General features: G+C 35.7%; 1 protein-coding gene across 1 annotated transcript in view; it reads left to right on the top strand.

Moving 5' to 3' along the window:
• The window catches only part of LOC150102772 (uncharacterized), a 275594-nt gene that overhangs the window by 237440 nt on the left and 19582 nt on the right, over window positions 1–18572 (top strand). The window contains exons 13-14 of the mRNA XM_090398736.1: window positions 5396–6013; window positions 13391–13462. Of these exons, the coding sequence (XP_090254862.1) occupies window positions 5396–6013; window positions 13391–13462 (690 nt within the window). The remainder of the gene's footprint in view (window positions 1–5395; window positions 6014–13390; window positions 13463–18572) is intronic.

The raw sequence follows: 18572 nt of genomic DNA, 5'->3' as shown, positions 1-18572 counted from the left end.
ATGGAACTATACAATTAACTTAACACTTCTTCTTAGGTCACTGATGCTAATTCAATGTTCTAACTTTAATATACTATTCACAGTCCCAAAAACACAAATCTTCTTCTCTCAAGTTAATATAACAATTTCACACTTTAATCAGTCTTCACAAATCTATCAGCTCAATGTTTATATTCACAGCAGGCAATAAACTACGTAAGCTATATTCCAAGCAAATATATTCCCGGACCTTGAGCATCGGAGGTATATTACAGTTAATGCTAGAATAGAGAAACTTATACAACTACTCTTACCAGACAAATTCTTCAGTACATCAAATTATTGAGAGAGCACTTATGAATTAACTTAATTAACATTAGCGGAACACACATAACAAATATTCTCCATAGTTTAAACTGTATTACTGTAAGTCGCACTTCACTATTCCAAACAACAGTAATTGGGTACTAATATCTTTTCCTGTTCACTTTTCTCCAAGTAATCAATATAACCTTTTCCTAGGGCAACATAGAATTTAATCGTAATCCAGATTAACTAGAACTAATCAGAATTTTCGCATTGACTGTCCAGTTTCCTTTTATCTGATTACGGCATCAACCTTTCTTCATAACAACAGCAGATTTCGCTTATGACATTAAACTTTATGTTTCACTACTTATAGGTTCACTTCCGAACACTATACTCATAAATTTCTGCCCTGAGGATTTTATAATCTTGGTTCCGCAAAATTCTCTCCTCACTCCTTAATAATAATTCTTCTCTTCCTTTCTATCTTATCTATGACCTCCCTCCTCTTTTTCTTTCTCTCTACATATCTATCTATATATGACCTTCACTCCCACCTTACGTTCGAACGCCACGCTCTACTCCACTCGTGGTTGTTTATGCGTGCATCTCCATGACAACAGACTGCACGTAAACATTTCTCTAATGTAATGTATGGTCTATTATTATTCATGAGTGATTACATAACATTAAATATTTCACAAATAAAAACAACAGAATATTTAAGCTACTTCTTTAACTTTTTGATTACGTATACAGTTAAATATAAATTAACACTTTACGTTACACCATATATATTTAGTTACACAAAATTCTAAACATATTATTATTTTATAAGTTAATAGCAGGTCAGATTTTGAGTAAATATTTAATTAGTAATTCTTAATTAAGGAATAATAAACAATTTTATATAAACCATGATTAATATTTAATAAGCCATGTTAAATGTGAATGAAAAATAATAAATTACATAACATAGCTTCATTCACAATTTAACAATAGGTTGAGAATCCCTGCACTATATCATTTGCTATGGTTACTCTGTTACCATAACTATCAACCTGTCATAATTATTATTTCTCTTGCTTGCCACATAGCAAAAAAATTCCCTTGGATTAGCTTTGACCTGACTGGCCAATCTCCTCTCATATTCTACTTTTTCTTTTTTAACCATGCTCGTCACTTTTCTGGCCTGCACTTTATTTTCTTTGTTCATCTGTTCACTGAGAATTGTCTTGTACTTCCTTCATAACAAATTCTTTTGTAACACTGCTTGCTTGATTTCATAATTCATACATCTCACTTCTACTCTATTTATTCACTTAACTCTTGGTATCAGTTATGCATTGCTTGTAGTGGATATTGCCTTATTGTTACCCATGCACTTTCAACATCTTTTCTACACAATTCATTTCTTACACAATTCATTTTCTACACAATACACAATTAGTTGACTATAGAGCTTCTGATAAGCACCCACCTTGTAGTTCCACATATGGACCTTCTTGATAACAACTTTTCCTGTGTGATTTCCTTCGAACTCAGTACCTCATGATCAGTTTCACCAACAGGTAGCAGTGTTGATTCCTCATTCACAACCACATTCTGTGAGGATATCACCAAATCTAACACTGATAAACCTTGCATTGCTTCCATCACATGCTGCTTTAGATAGTTATCCTGTAGAAACTCAAATTCACTCTCTTTGCTAGCATACACTATCTCTTCTTTGCATTCCACATTCCTATAATTAAAATCTCCCATTGGGGTCATCTTCCTTTTACTTGCCCAATTAATTTGTCTAAACATTTCACAATCAGTACTTTCCACATTTCCTAGCATGTAACAGCATCCTATTGGATATATTATTCTATTGATCTCAACTTCACTTCTAAACAGCTTCAAAATCTTCATTTGTACTACTGTTTTCTACTTAGACTCTTGAAGGACACAATCCCTCTGCTATCATTAACAATACTTCCCCTTCTTTCTTCACCTTCCTATTCTTTAGGAAAATTCTTTATTCTAACATTTCAAGTCATGACAGTATATTAACCTCAATCAACCAAGTTTCAGTTATGTCTGGGGTACTGATTCAATCAATGCTACGAACTCATCCACTTTATTTCTGATACTCCATATATTGGTATACAAGCATAACAATTCTCCACTCTTTGAAGCCATCCCATCAACACAATCACTCTTTACTTTTTGTGCTATAGTGCACTTCTCCCTTCGTTCTGACCATCCTCATTTCCCTGATCCCAACTCTGATTTTCATTTATATTCTTATCATCCCCACCGTTTTGCACAGCATCACTCTTCCCTACTATAATCACTCCATATCTTTGTATCCATACTCTTCCTGTCCTTCCACACTCTGCTTCTCGACCCTCTAACTCTTAGCGGTACTAATTTCATATGAACCCTTCACTCTTATTAAACAACAATCGCTCCAAATGACCAACACCAAACCCATTCAAATGCATCCCATCAGCTTTCAACCATTCTGACTTTCCTTTGAATCCATTCCATACATTCACAAATTGAACATTCTCTGCCTAACACAATTCAGCCATTTTGTCATTCAGTATCATTGCTCTCTTTCTCAATTTACTGCTGTCATATCTGGGCAAAAAACTAATCACTTTTCCAATAACACTGTTATTCTTCACCTGCTGCAAAAACTTCTTCAAATCTCTTTCCACATTCTTTCTTTCACCGTCCAAGTCGTTTTGCCCACTACCACTAATTCTGGCATACATTCCTTCATTCTATGCAGAGCATCTGATATTCATCTTATTGTACCACCTGTCTAATGTTCCTTTAATAGATTAAGTCACTATATAAAAGCAATCCCATCATCTTTAGATACCTGCTTTTTCTTATTAACCTCCTTGTCACACACCCTCTGTCCAAAAAGAAACCCAAACTTTTGATAGAAAATAAAACACAGGCCAATTATAATTATTCAAATCATTTATTTCAATCAATATACTCTCCCATAGCTTCGATACGGTGTTTGGCATGGTCAACTAATTCGTTAAATGAGTTTTTTTATAGCGGTTTTTGGGATACTGTTGAGGGTCGTGGTTACTGCTGCTTGGACATTTTCAATGGTGTCGTATCACTTTCCTTTCATCGGAAAATGAAGTCAGGGGGAAGAGAAAGAAGTCACAGGGTGCTAAATCAGGTGAATATGGAGTGATCCAACACACAAACTTGGTTTTTGCTAAAAAAAACTGTCTCACAATGTTCAAACGATGAGATGGTGCATTATCGTGCAAAAGTGACCAGCTGCTTGCATCACGATATTCATGCCATATGCGGAATTCTCGCTATCAATCACTTCAAAACTTCAAGATGAAACTTACCATTGACCGTTTGGCCAGGTGGAACGAATTCTTTGTGGATAATGCCCTTGGAATTGTAGAAACAAATCAGCATTGTCTTTACTTTTTACTTCTCAAAGCACCTCTTTTTTGGATGCCCCTCTTCTGGTGGTCTCCATTCAGCACTCTGATGCTTTGTTTCAGGCTCGTATTTAAAACACCACATTTCGTCACCAGTAATGATCGTTTCAAGGATGGTTTGAGTCTTTATAAGCAGTTTTAACAAGGTCCTTGCAGTTCAATTCGATACATTTTTTGGTTATTGGTCAACTTGGAACAAATCGCAAATTCAATTTACGAAGGCCCAAACTCCTGGTCAAAATGTTGTGCACAGTTGATTTTGGAATCCCCAATTCATCTTCAATCAATTGCATGGACTATTTTGGGTTTTCTTTGAAATCATGCACTTTTTGGATGTTAACTTGGCTCAGTCCAGTTTTTGGACATCCTGGTTTTTTGTCATCCTCAAGCAACTCACGACCGCTTTGAAATCGCTTAAACCACTCATAAACTCGTTCAGAGGGTGTATGACAATGATCGGAAAATGAGTTTCATTCGCCGCTCTCTGTTTGAAACTCATTTTCCGACCATTCGTCAAAACACACAATCACTCTTGGCACTATAACTCAACTTCTAATGAAACAAATGTCATAAACAATTGACACAACACTAATGATGGTTGCCACTTTTGACATCAAAAAGATACAATAGATGGCGCCACTAGTTCTATTTTCAAAAAGTTCTGTTTCTCTTTGGACAGAGGGTGTATATATCAGTATTCTTCTTCTTTAAACATTCAGTTTCCTCCTCCATACATTTAACCTGACTGTTCCTTTTCATTAACTCTTGTCTAAGCTCTTCCATGTCACTTCTATTATTATCGTCTCAAACACTCCCATTTTCTGATTATTATTAAGTAGTGACTTAATCATTAAAGGTGTGGTAAAAAATAAGGTGCATAAGACATGTTTTCAGGCAGTACAGTAATTTAATTGTTCTCAGGAATAATCAAAAAAGGAATTTCCTAGCCTTTCATCGCACTTCTCACATGCAATAATATGTTTATTTTAATCGTTAGATTTAGTACTCCATAAATCTTTAACGTTTTTGTGTTCATACATAAAACAGTTATATTTTATCCACTGCAAAAAGTCCAGGAAAGAACTCAATCTCTGAGTTGATACCTTTCACGCTGCTCACATAACCTTCTTTGCTGCCACTGCCACTATGTTTGTAATGTTAATCAAAAATAACAACCAAAGTGAACACTTTTAGTACCACAGTACAATGATTATATCCAATCTGACTATCACACACAAAAGCACTATTATACAAATCTACATGTTTAGATTAAAAGAAAACTGTAACATTGCATAATCACAAAAATGTAATGTTTTTTCACTTTAGAGAAAAAGGATATGCACACATTGCTCACGACAGGTAGAATTTGTGTATTGCACTTCAGCTGCCTAGTGATTAGTAGTCCACCACTAGTTTATTATAAAAACATCTTATCTTGGTATTCTTAAATAAAGTGGAGGTGTTACTAATTTTTATTTTATTTAGTATGCCTTGAAAATAAATAGAGAAAATGAAGGCCAAAGAATAAAACTAACTTTTATGACTTGTTTGTTAATCTGAAGAGATTGTTATTATTTTCAGTAAAACAATGAATACAATATGTATCTAATGAAAATCATGTTTTTTATTTTCCATAGACAACAAGAAGAATACTGAATATCTTCATGCTGTGAATTACTCTCAAATTGGACTTAATTTTTTGAATGATCACCCACAGTACTGGAGAGAATATTCTTACTTAAAGAGAAAAAATGAAGACCATGCTGAAGATATACCACCACAGGAAAATTTTTCACCTCATCAGGAAAAATATGAGAACAGACTTAAAGGATATTTAAATGACATGCATTCAACACAAAAAGTAAATCGGTATCCAGAAAGTTTGAAAGCTGCTATATATTCTGAAAATGAAAAGTATGGAATCCCATGGGATGATGAAATGCAGTCATCAAAATATTCCAGACCTTATTATAATCTTGAAGAATATGGAGAAAATGCCAACAGTCAACCTTATTTATCTCTAGAGGGTTACGCCAATGATAACAGAGCAGCATTTGATGAAAACAATAATTATTATAATCATAAAATGTGGCAGGATAATAATGATGATTGGAAAAACTGGTACAGAATTACAAATCCTTGGATGACCTCTTCAAACAAAAGAGTTCCATTTCAGATAAAGAAAAGATATCGAAACAAAAATTTAGAGACAATGAAACATTCTCAACTTTTAAGGACATCGTCCATCATTAAACGTAATGAATAGTTTTAGAATTTTAAAGATTTTATTATTATTTGCTGTTCTTATATGAAATATTGATTCAGTAACTTAGCTATAAGTAAAATGGTGATAATTCACTAATTTAGACATTACAGATGAAAAACCCCAAATAAACTGGGGAAAAACCTGCTGTCCACACCCAAGACCAGCTAACTTGGCTATGACTGAGGAAGATCCTTAAGCTCCTCACGGCATCGACGGGAATCGAACCTAGGACACTCCTTCCCCTGGCATATGGTTGCGAAGCACATAGCCACTAGGTTAACCACGCAGACAATCCATTGCTGTTAAACACTGACCCACCTGAATGACATATGAAAAGGCACTCAGTTCCTTAAGAATTCTCTGTAATGACTGCTTAGGTATCCCAAGTTTTACCACTGTTCCATGTTGTCTGCATTTCAGAGATTGTAACACTTGCTCCAGCACACACTTATGATTCTAACAGTTCGTGGTCTCCCCTAATAGCCTTTGCATTGCGGCATAATACTCAGTATGTCAGAACTTCTCGATTAAGGCAATGATGACACTCTTCCTTAGGGAATGCTTACAGAAATGATGAACAAACTGCTTTCAAATGTGTCGTAGGCTTGAACCATTTGCTCTACCAACTCTGTATGAATGAAAATAATGCCCAACTATAAACGTCTTTTCTTCCAACAATTGCTACAGTACAGTTAAATGTAATGGCATAAACATTTAAATAAAATGGTATGCATGATCTATTAATCTGCATGCAATCGAATGCCTTATTTCATAGTATTCTGAAGGGGGGATCGAAATTCAGTACTGTTTTTTTTTTTTATTTGCGTCATACAATATAAGCATCTAGTATCAGTTTGATATGGAAAAAGCATAGGATACTGCTTAGAGATTTTGAATACCGAAAGATCAACACAATTTTGGTCTTAGATTGAATTTCCCTCTTTTTATCAAGAACTTCTTATCTAACTGAATCTTCCAGGTGTGATTGGGAACTGCTCTCTCTCTCTCTCTCCACCATATTACCAAGAGGAGGAAGCTCATATAGTTCAGTTTTAAGCAAGCATCACGCATTTTGCAATCAGGGTCAACTCCATAACAGAACAACTTCCTCCAACAGTAAGTAATGCCATCTATGTGGGTGACTTCATCTTCTGTTGGTGAAGAAGTTTGCTCGTTTTCCACCATTGACCATCTCTCAAAATGGGCTCGTGGAAATGGGTTCAGATTTTCACAGTACAAGACAGTTTAGGTGCATTTTTGCTGCAGACACAGTCTTCATCCTAATCCAGAACTCATACTTGGGCAAACTTCAATCCCAGTTGCATCAGAAGCTGGAGCTCACAACAAAGTTTTCTCCCTCACATACATCAGTTGCAAGATAAGTGTCATAAAGCAATGAACAACTTTTGCACTGTCTTCCACCTCTTGGGGTGTAGACACATATGCCATCTTTATTGTGCACTTATAAGATAGAGCAAAACTTGATTATGGGTTCCAAGTTGTATGTGTCTTCCAGAGAAAGGACTCTAGTATGGCTAGATACTGTTCACCATAAAGCCATCAGAATTGCAACTGGACATTTCAAACTTCACCTTTTTTTGTATTCTGTACATCGAGGCAAATGAACAATCTTTGTTGCTTAGACATTAATAATAGCTGTTTCTGGTATACACTTGAAAATAAAATCTCTGCCAGATCACCCAGTGTCGCCAACTATTTTTTAAACACAATGAGATGTGTACAACACTCAACAAACTGCCATAAAACTCTTTGATTCGCTAATTGGAATGAATATGAAAGAAAAAAAAAATCTCTTCTAAATGCAGATGGCGTGAGGGTAACTGCAACATTGAACTAACTGCTACCTCTTCACTAGATGAAGAAACTCAGGTGTATGAGGACAAGGTATTAGAGCTGTTGCAGAAACTGAATAAGAATTCAGCAATAGGAATGGATGAGATATCGGCACGTGTGCTAAAAGATTGTTCAGCTGAACTGACTATTCCTTTGACCAAACTGTTTAATATGAGTCTCAGAACAAGGAAGATTCCACAGGAATGGAAAGAATGTATGGTAATTCCATGGCACAAGGGTGATGCAAAGACTGATATATTCAACTATTGACCAATTAGTATCTCAGGAGTGATGGTGAAGATTTTGGAAAAATTGGTTAGGGCTCGCATTCAGAAATGGGTTGACAGTGAATCTCTACTTTGCAAGGAGTAACATGGGTTTACTAAGGGAAAGTCATGTTTTAGCAACTTGCTCACATTCTATAATAATGTTACCATTGAACAAGATAAGGGGAATGGATACACCATGATACTGTTGGATTTGCTAAGGATTTTGACAGAATACAGCATGGTAGACTGTTGCATAAATTGGAGAATATAGGCTTGGTCCACTGTTATTCAATCTTAACATTAACACGTTCTCTGCCATGCTCATCGGGCATAGTTTGTTACTGCAAGCCAAGCACTTCAAGGTCAGTACAAGTAATCGACATACGAGTATATTCACAGTTGGCTTGTGAGGCTCATATACCAACTACGAGTATACACACGTTCACTGCTCGCTCCACACGCCAAGCACTTTCGCTTCTTCAAGGTCAGTACGAGTAATCTCGTACCCGCCGGTAATCGACATACGAGTATATTCGTAGTTGGCTTGTGAGGCTCATATACCAACTATGAGTATACTTGTAGTTGGCAGCAAACTTGTTAATGATATTGGGAAGGATTTGATAAGCGACATACAGCTATTTGCTGATGATGCAAAAGATAATTGCAATGCTGAAACAAACGTTCACATTTAGACATAAGGATATCATTTTGCCTCTTTACAGTGCCTTGATAAGACCTCATTTGGACTATTGTGTTCAGGTCTGGTTTCTGTTGTGATTTTGATAGATATATTGGAGAGAGTTAAAAATGATATCAGGATTGTGGATTACTGATTATGAAGACAGATTGCCTTTATAATCAGTAATCAGATTGAGAGTTTGTAGACTGCAGGCAGGAGAAAGAGTGGTGATATGATTGAGACTTACAAACTTCTGAAAGGGTCATACAGGATTTCAGTTGATGGAATTTTTCAATTTATGGAGGGTGGGGAAAGGACAAGAGGGCATCCTTAGAAGCTAAGAAGGGGGGGGGGGGCTAGATTTTTTTCTCATAGGGTGGTGCGTGATTGGAATCGATTGCCATTGGATATTGTGAGTGCAAGCATTGTGAATGAATTCAAGAATAAGTATGATAGCTGGTGCATGTAGTATGTGGCTGTCCTCGATGAGTCTCTGACTCCCTGGAGGTTTCTCTTAATAATAATTAAAGCTCTGCTAGAAGCAACAGACATTGAGATAGACAACATGGCTCAGACTCCACTAATTACATTACCACTACATCATTTATGCATGCCATCATGTAGCTTTTCTTTCTGTAAGCTACCAAAATATTCAATGCCTCCCGTTGTCTGCCAACAGGTTTTTCAAGAACACAGAAGGGAATATTCTGATTTTGTGCCTATCTATACATATTATTCAAAATCAGAGTGCCTAGTGGAATCTTATTCTGTTTCTCCAGACTGCATAAGATTATATATCTGCACAAATCCTATAAATGTAATAACATTACAGCTGAGTTGTATGCAATAGGAGCCTGCATTAAAATACATGAGACTGCACTGCTACCAAAGGAGCATAATATTTTCAAACTAACAAAGATCTCTTCAGGCTTTAAAAAGTCAAGAGCTACAGAAACATTCAGGTCTCTTTCAAAATCAACACCTCCTCTCTATTATGTAAATAATGTAAACTTAATCATGTAGTTCTGTAATAGTAACCTGAATACCCGATAGGGGTACATATCAGGAGATTGACGTTTTCAGTATTTTCTCTTTTATTTTTGCTTTCTTTATTTGTTCTGGGTTAGTTTTGCTACAATCGTCTGGTTTTCCAAACTTTGCTTTCTTTAAGCAGTCAAGTTTGACCTCTGGCAAGCTGCTAACCTAACTAGAGAATGCCCCCTGTGTTTGCTAGGTATATTGTAGCCTTCTCATGTATAGAGTACTCTTAAAATCTTAATTTTAATAATAAAGTACATTCCATGTGTCTACAAAGCTTTCCTCTTTCTTGGGTTCAGTGATTCCACTGGCATTCCCCAGCACTTATCAGATACATTATCTTGTGGTCTACCTAGCTGAAATAAGTAAACCACAAGTTTATTGTGATAATCATTAAAAATTCATCAAGCATGAAGCAAACTGAAACCATTTATACTTGCAGAATAATTTCTGCAAGAATAAATGGTAGTGTGAGTAAGTGGTTTCAGTTAAGACTAAGTCTCAGAAGAACATATTTCTTATGGAAAGACTATATAAGAACAGGTTTAAAAAAGCATTACTACAAATTTGAACATATCAGATGGACTATGCTTATCCATTATGAGAAAGTATCGTTTAACACTTATCACTCTTACTTTGGTTATTTAGCTTTTGCCAGGACTTGTGTAATATTAGGACTGTCCTGATCTGGTACAGTTCTTGATACCACATCTAATATTTTTGATGCCTCTGTTATTTATGCTGGTGCTATTGTTTCATCTTTTAAACTGATTATGTGAGTAATCTAGTGTGGTTTATTTCTCAGTTTGCTTTCCATTCCTCACAATTTTATTACATTACTGCATATGAATATCCTATGTCTAGCTTAGTTGTCACAGAATTATAAAGTGTGCCAGAGTGCTGGAAAATTCTTCGGCAAATCAGTTTTGTCCTTTTTAGAGATTTATGTTTTCATGAGCTGTGTTTTTCATTGTGAGACCGTCATGAAATGTGTTATTGGAGAACTAAAGTAGCTTGCAAAAAGTGTCATGTTTAGTTTAGAGCAGGATTTCCAGCATCCCACAGTACTAATGTACCATTAGTTTCAAGTGAGGGTTTGTAGAACATGTAGTCCCATTTTACACATTCCTAGATCATTCTTTGTCTAATTAACTCTGTGTAATATGTTTTATTTAAAAAAATCAGTAAGCTAGTAACTGAAACACCTGAAATTTATGCAAATAGCAGCTGATTACAGAATAATGAACTACAGAAGAATTTCTAGTGATGTTAATGCTTTAAAGAATGAACATCTGGCAAAAATGATAAATATTCTGTGTATCTTTCAACTTCAAGGAATGAATAATTAGAGATAAACTTTTGCATCTCCTTCTCTCTATCTGGAAACAGCTGCAAAAAAATGTTATCTAGTAAATGGAAACTGCCATTACAGTTCTCTTGTTCACATACGCCTGTCTTTTGGTTCAGTCCTTATAAGGACTGGCTTAAAGGGGCGAAGCAAGAATGCTTTTCATCTTCCCCGTTATCTGTAGAGGACAGTGTATGGATAAGGTGTTATTGAGCTATTAAAGCTCTGATGATGGCAGGAGGGTAACAGCAATAGATGAGCCTCAGTTAGAACTTCATTGGCTACTGCATTGCCATCCATTACCCTCCAAGGGTATTGGATTGAATGAATCTCCGTCTGTCTTTTGGTTCAGTTTCTGAGCAAGCAGTATTTATACTAGAAGTTACACATCCTGTATAATCAAGTACAGCTTGGTGTGATTCCCCCCATCCTCCATATTTGAAGCACTTTGAATGTTATACTAGCAATGGAACAACTTACAGTGAAAGGAGTTTTGAGCAGTAGTAACAACTTCAAATGAAAAGTGCAGCAGGAATACCTGAACTAATGTGAAAGGGATTAATATCCTCTCTGTTTAAGTAGAACATATAGTTTTTCAAAACTTTGTTTAGAATTTGAGCAAACCTTATGAATGTAATAGCTCATTGTTTGTTAATAAGTTTGTTTCCTACATCTGCTACAAATTTCGATCAGCAGTGGGTATGTGATACTTTGGATACCGAGGAAGCTCACTGATTACTCCTTATCCGATCACTAATGAAGCACCCTCTGAAAAGGAATAAAATACAGAAGGGTATTGAGCCTTCTGTATTTTAGGGAAACTCAAGAGTAGGTAAATCCAATGTGTTGGTATCTGCTTTTGGTTTCAGTTTTGCATAAGAAATAGGCTAATGGAATTTGGTTTGGTTGTAATCATTGCCACAGCAAATGTAACTGTTTCACACTGTTAGGTAACCATATCTTTTATTATACCATATTCCCCCTTTATCTGCAGTTTCAGTTATCCGTGGTCAACCCCGATCCTAAAATATTAAATGGAAAATTATAGAAATAAACAATTTATAATTACATCATCAAAGTAGATATTAGATCCAACATTATTTCAAAGCCGAATGTTTGTAGAAACTATGAAAATTTCGTAAGTTGACCTGAGAGCTTACTGAGAATACAATCCTCAGCATCCCCAAGTTGCCTTAGCTTTCACCACTTGACTTAAGCTAAGGCAACTTGGGAATGCTGAAGATTATATTCTTGTAAGTTCTCAGATCATCTTACAAAACTTGCATAGTTCTACAAACATTCAGCTTTGAAATAATGTTGGATCTAATATCCACTTTGCCTATGTAATTTTACATTGCTGAAATGAAGCCATATGGTTCTTTCTTTTAGTAATAGACAATTCATAAGTTTTAAATTGCTTGCCATTCTGAGTAGTCATCAGATTGACTGTTGCAGTGCTGCTTGTGTTGAAGTAACCCTTATTTTACTTAATAATGGCCCCAAAACACAAAAGTAGTGATGCTGGCAATTCGGATATGCCAAAGAGAAGCTGTATGCTTTTAAGTGAAAAAGGTAAAAGTTCTTGACTTCATAAAATAATAATAATAATAAAAAAATAATAAAAAACTTATGCTGAGGTTGCTAAGATTCCATTCACATTCAGATAATTTTATTGGTATGTTGTTATAATTGTTCTATTTTATTATTAGTTTTTGTTGTTAATCTGTTACTGTGCCTAATTTATAAATTAAACTTTATCATAGGTAGATATGTATGTATAGGAAAATATATAGTATATTTAGAGTTCAGCACTATCTGTGGTTTCAGGTATTCACAGGGTGTCTTGGAACATATCCCCCCCCCCCCCATGGATAAGGGGATGCTACTGTATAATCATTTTCGCCTCCTTGTATTTTGGTTTCATGAGGTTGACTTATCCTTAAATGTTGCATATGGCTATGTGGTCAGGCCATAAAGTTTTATTTATTAATATGATTCAGATACAGGGTTCATCAGTAATGCACTATAGCTGTTTCAGAAATGAGACCTTTGGGATCCAATACAGTAAAAGTTGCATAATGAGGAATAGTTTTTTGTGTGTGAAAATTAATAATTCAGCACATTTTATTACTTATGATTTGAAGTTTTTTAATACTTGATTATACATGTTTACTTTAGGTAGAAAGAACAGACTAGCCCGCCATGTAGGACCTCATGATGCTGGAGGAATACAAAGAACTATATCTACAGGTAAAGAATTGCTTTAAAATTGTGGCAAGTAAATTATATAGTTTTGTTTGTTTTGCACTTACATCTAGCATTGTATTAAATTTTTGTATTCTAAATAGATTTTGAAGAGTATTTTAATACCATGTGCGCACGCACACACACACCATCTCCCCCCCTCCCACCACCCAAACATAGATTACAGTCAATCTATCACTGTCCCCTATATCCATTGCATCTTAGAAAAGGTGGCCAAGATTTTAAAAAAGAACAATACCTTGTGATCACCTAAAAACCACACGAAAGCCCTTACTGCTCCCCCAGAGCCAGCTACAACCTCTGGATTTACCTGGAATTTACCAGGCGCCCTGTAGCTGCAACCTTTCTTATTATGGTCAAACAGGTAGGATAGCCAACATCCTTATAACAGAGCACCAAGATTACATCCAATTTCATCACTACGGCTGCTCCAGATTAGCAGGCCATGCCCTGGATAACTGGCACATAATCCATTAGAAAAATAAGCCAACTTACTCCACTGAAGTAAATTCAAGTTCGAGAGGCTTTTCCTGGAATCAGCTGCAGCTCTTACCAACTATCCCAACCTAAACAGATATGGTTGTATCAGACTTACCCTCATATGGGAAACCCTCATCCACCAGCAGTCAGCCCAGTGACCAAGAACTCCCAACCAAAGTCAATAGGCTGCATAAGTGTATGACTTTTGGTCTTCTGTATCTCTGTTACTGAAGTGTGCATGTGTCTAATACAAGTGTATTTTTCCTTGATGATGCCGATTTGGCTTCGGCGCAATATAGAATAATAAGTAAATAAGTTTATCTATTAACAAATATGTAACACAGGGCACATGAGGATTAAGGGTCTTGGATTTGGTCATCTCATCAGAGGATGTAATTATAAATGAGGTGTAAAATCATCCACCAATTGATGAAAGTGACCATGAGGTGATTACCTGGGTGGTTGCCAGCAGTGCAAGGACCCCTGTGAAAAAAGGGTATATGTGGAACTACAAGGGGGGTGATTATGACGAGCTCAGGAGACACCTTATGGGTGTAGCATGAAATGAGGAGTTAGCTGGAAAAGAGATCAATGCAGCTTGGGGGAGTTTCAAAAACTATTTAATAGATGCAATGTCTAAATGTATTCCAAGGGTGAGAAGGTTAAATAAGGTAGGTGTGAGATGGATGAATAAAGAGATTAAGCATGCGATACAGAGAAAAAGGGCATTGTGGAGGCAGCATAAGAGAAGTGGAAGTAACCAATTTCATGAGGTCTACAAAGACCAGGCAGGGAAGGTGACTTGGTTGGTGAGAGTAGCTAAAGAGAGGTATGAACAGCAGTTAGCTAATGAAGCCAAAAAGAATCCTAGGGAGTTCTTTCGATATGTAGCCAGCAAAAGAAAGAATGATTATGGAAGGATGATATTGATTGGAGGAAATGGTATAAAGACAGCTGTTGGAGAATGTGTGGTGGAGATACTTAATGAGCAGTTCATAAAGATCTTTCAATCTTGTGAACGTGACTTCATGGGGAGATTGAGAGCAGTTGATGATGGGGAGGAGAGACTGACTAAGTGAGCAAGAGGTGTTTGGGGAGTTGATTAACTAGATGTAAATAAGGCTGTGGGACTTGATAATATATCACCACGTATTCTTAAGGAATGTGCCAGAGAGTTGACACCGGCCTTGACATATTTTTTTAATACGAGTCTTGCACTTGGTCAAGTTCCTAAAGAGTGGAAGGAGGGAAAGATTGTGCCACTTCATGAAGGAGGTGATCAAACTCAAGCATCAAACTATAGGCCTACTTTTGTGTCAGGTGTTGTGGTTAAGTTGTTGGAGAAGCTTGTGAGAACTAGGATCCAGAGTTGGGTTGACAACAACGGTATAATCTTTGATGGACAGCATGGATTTGCTAAAAGGAGGTCATGTTTTAGTAATCTACTTAGTTATTACAATAAAGTACCTGCTTCCTTGGACAGAGGAGAAGGATACACAGTAATATACTTGGATTTCGCAAAAGCTTTTGATAGAGTACCTCATGATAAGTTGACAGTGAAGCTAGAGCAGATGGGGTTGGATATTAGATTAGTGCATTGGATTGGAGACTGGCTATCTGATAGGTATCAACAAGTTGTGTATGGGGGGGGTGCGATATCCAGGAAAAGGGAAGTCACTAGTGGAGTGCCTCAGGGGTCTGTTTTAGGGCCATTACTGTTTAACTTGTATATTAATGATATTGGCGAAGATTTGGATGGAGATATTTAGTTGTTTGCAGATGATGCAAAGTTGGGACGAACCATAAAGAGTAATGAAGATGTTGTGGCCTTGCAAGAAGACTTGAATAAATTGAGTGATTGGGCAAGCAAATGGGGATGTGAGTTCAATGTTGCAGAATGTAAGGTTTTAAAATTTGGAAAACAAAGATGGGATGGAGAATTTATGATTGGTGAGAATATATTGTTGGAGGTAGAGGAAATAAAAGATCTGGGGATGATAGTGGATAAGGATCTAAAATTTAGGGGGAATGATGCAGAGGACACTGACGTGTAGAAGTAGGGAGATTCTTGTTCCATTGTATAAGGCTTTGATTAGGCCACACATGGACTATTGTGCCCCGATTTGGTCACCAGGTTTTCAAAAGGATGAAGAGATGTTGGAAAGAGTCCAAAGGCGACTGACTGAGGTTGTTTCTGACCTCTGGAATGTTAAGTATGAGGAAAGATTGAGAAGATGTAATTTGCAGAGTCTGGTGGAGAGAAGGAAGAGGGGAGATATGATAGAGACCTACAAGTTGGTAAGGGGTTGTTATAAGATCAATGGTGGAGAAGTTCTACAGAGAATAATGGGAGATCAGGGGAGAACCAGAGGTCATCCCTGGAAACTGTATAAAGAGTGTGTGAGTAGGGGAGTGAGAGGCAGGTTTTTTCGTGCAGAGTTGTGAATGATTGGAAGGCCTTTCCTGAGAGTGTGGTGTCTGCAAGGAGTTTGAGTGTGTTTAAGACACGGTTTGATTGAGATGTGTGTGTGATAAAAGGACCTCCCAGATGAGTCTTTGACTCCATGAGGTCTTGGGTAATAATAATAATAATAATATGTTGTTAATTTCCTTAAAAAATATACAATGCTGAAGAAGCAATGTATAAGCCTAAACACAAGGATTTGAAATGTATTAGAATTGAATTCTTGTCTTTGCATTAATGTTAATGGGATGGATGGAGTTTTTGAAATTACTAATAGATTCACTCTACGTAACATGATTTTAAAATAAAAGCAGCAGTTTAATAATGAGGTAAATAATGAACAATGTAAACTTGGATAATAAAAAAACACACAATTAAGTGTATAATATGATTGTCAGAAATATTGAATCTTTGCTCGGCATCATATAGTTCATCGTTACTCTATTTATTCACATTTTCTGAATAGAATAAATTTGATAATTATTTAATAATTCCAGGATTTGCCTATGATTTATTAGTTTATATATTTGAACACTTCTTTATATTCTAATAATACTCCAAATAAACATTTCAGCTAAACATAAAAATGCAATTTATTATTATAAAAGGCTTCTGTGGAAAAAGTAGATTCACTTGAGGTCTCACTCAACCATCAACCCATCATATCTGTCACATATATCTTAAATTCCAGCAATACATTGCACTCATCTACTATTCTCCATTTAAAAAACTCGCTGTCTTGCTCGTCCTTCTTCAAAAACTTAAATGGATATTCTTTAGTCATTTACCATCATTCGCTAAAGATTTTGTAATATATGAATTAAGCACTAATTTTTGCATTTGGATCATTTCATTTATGTTCTTTTATCATTAGTTTATTCTGGAACACTTTTGCTAGACTTGATACATTTTTGCATTATTCTGAGGAACCATTTTCTTTTCTTCTTGAGAGTTATGTTGCATTTAAAGATCTCTGTTGATTATTTTGATAATCTCCCTTTTAGTTTTTTTGCATTATTCTGAGAAAAAGAAAAATCACATTTTCTTTTTCTTGAGGGCTGTGTTGCTGTTAATCTCTTGATAATTTTTTGATACTTTCATAATTTTTGTTTTATGTTCATTGATCTTTTGTCTCATCTTCTCATTCATTTATTGAATTGACTAACTTTTAAAGGTCTTTCTGTTATGGCCAAAGAGAAAGGTATCATCACATCTCTTAATATTGTTTATTAGTGTTACATTCATTTTGATGTTACTTCTGTATATTTCAAAATGTTATTAACTGCTCATCTCTGACCAGACCCATTCGGAAATCATAAATTTACACAGCAGTTTCTTCTCTGGGTGGTGATCACAGGGAACTTGATAGACACCAGGAAGAGACATCATTAATAAGAAACCAGAGAAATCTGTCCTAGTACAATATGGAATTGCCACTGGCCACCACAGAGTTTTCTGTTCTAAAGCACACGTATACCATCAGTGCTGCTTGTAAGGAGAGCTCCAAAGCTTTCCTTTATCATCCTAACCTAAATGGCTGCCTCTCCTTATCAAAAAACTAGGGAAAAAGTCATTCTTATTGGACATCATTTTTTTTTTAAATATATGTCTGATAAGAATGAAATGTTTGGGAACTTGATATCAATTACTGCAACTCACAATTTTTGTGCCACTGATAATGACCTGTAAATTTCAGGTTGAATTATTTGATAAAATTTATTATTTTTATTTCCTTGTGTATATGTGTAATTTAGTCTTAATATTATGTATCTCTCGAGAATTCACTGTATATGCATTTATTCTGATTAAGATTATTCTGTCATACACTGGGTTGCAATCTAAATTGTATTTTCCATACTCTCTTCTATGAATGCCACCCATTTCTTCTAGGACTTTCACATACATACTGATAAATCCTTAAATCATCATCAAACTACTCCATTCCTGAACATCTCTATTCGCTAATTCTTAAAATCTTGAGTTCTTGTTTCTTTCTTTACTAGTTCCAGTTTTCTTTGATATATATACTTCTTGTATTACATGTTCCTATTTTATGCAAATAAGTAAAGCAGAGGAATTATCTTCTGAAATGAACAGAAGATGAACTTCCTGAAGTTGGATTCAGCTTTATCATTCCTGTTACTGACATGA

This window comes from Typopeltis vanoorti, chromosome 10 (genome assembly GCF_054136105.1).
Source record: "Typopeltis vanoorti isolate ZY-2024b chromosome 10, IOZ_Tvanoo_1.0, whole genome shotgun sequence".
NCBI classification, from domain to species: domain Eukaryota; kingdom Metazoa; phylum Arthropoda; class Arachnida; order Uropygi; family Thelyphonidae; genus Typopeltis; species Typopeltis vanoorti.
The sequence above is the reverse complement of the archived record's forward strand: the minus strand, read 5'-3'. Positions and strand labels throughout refer to the sequence as shown.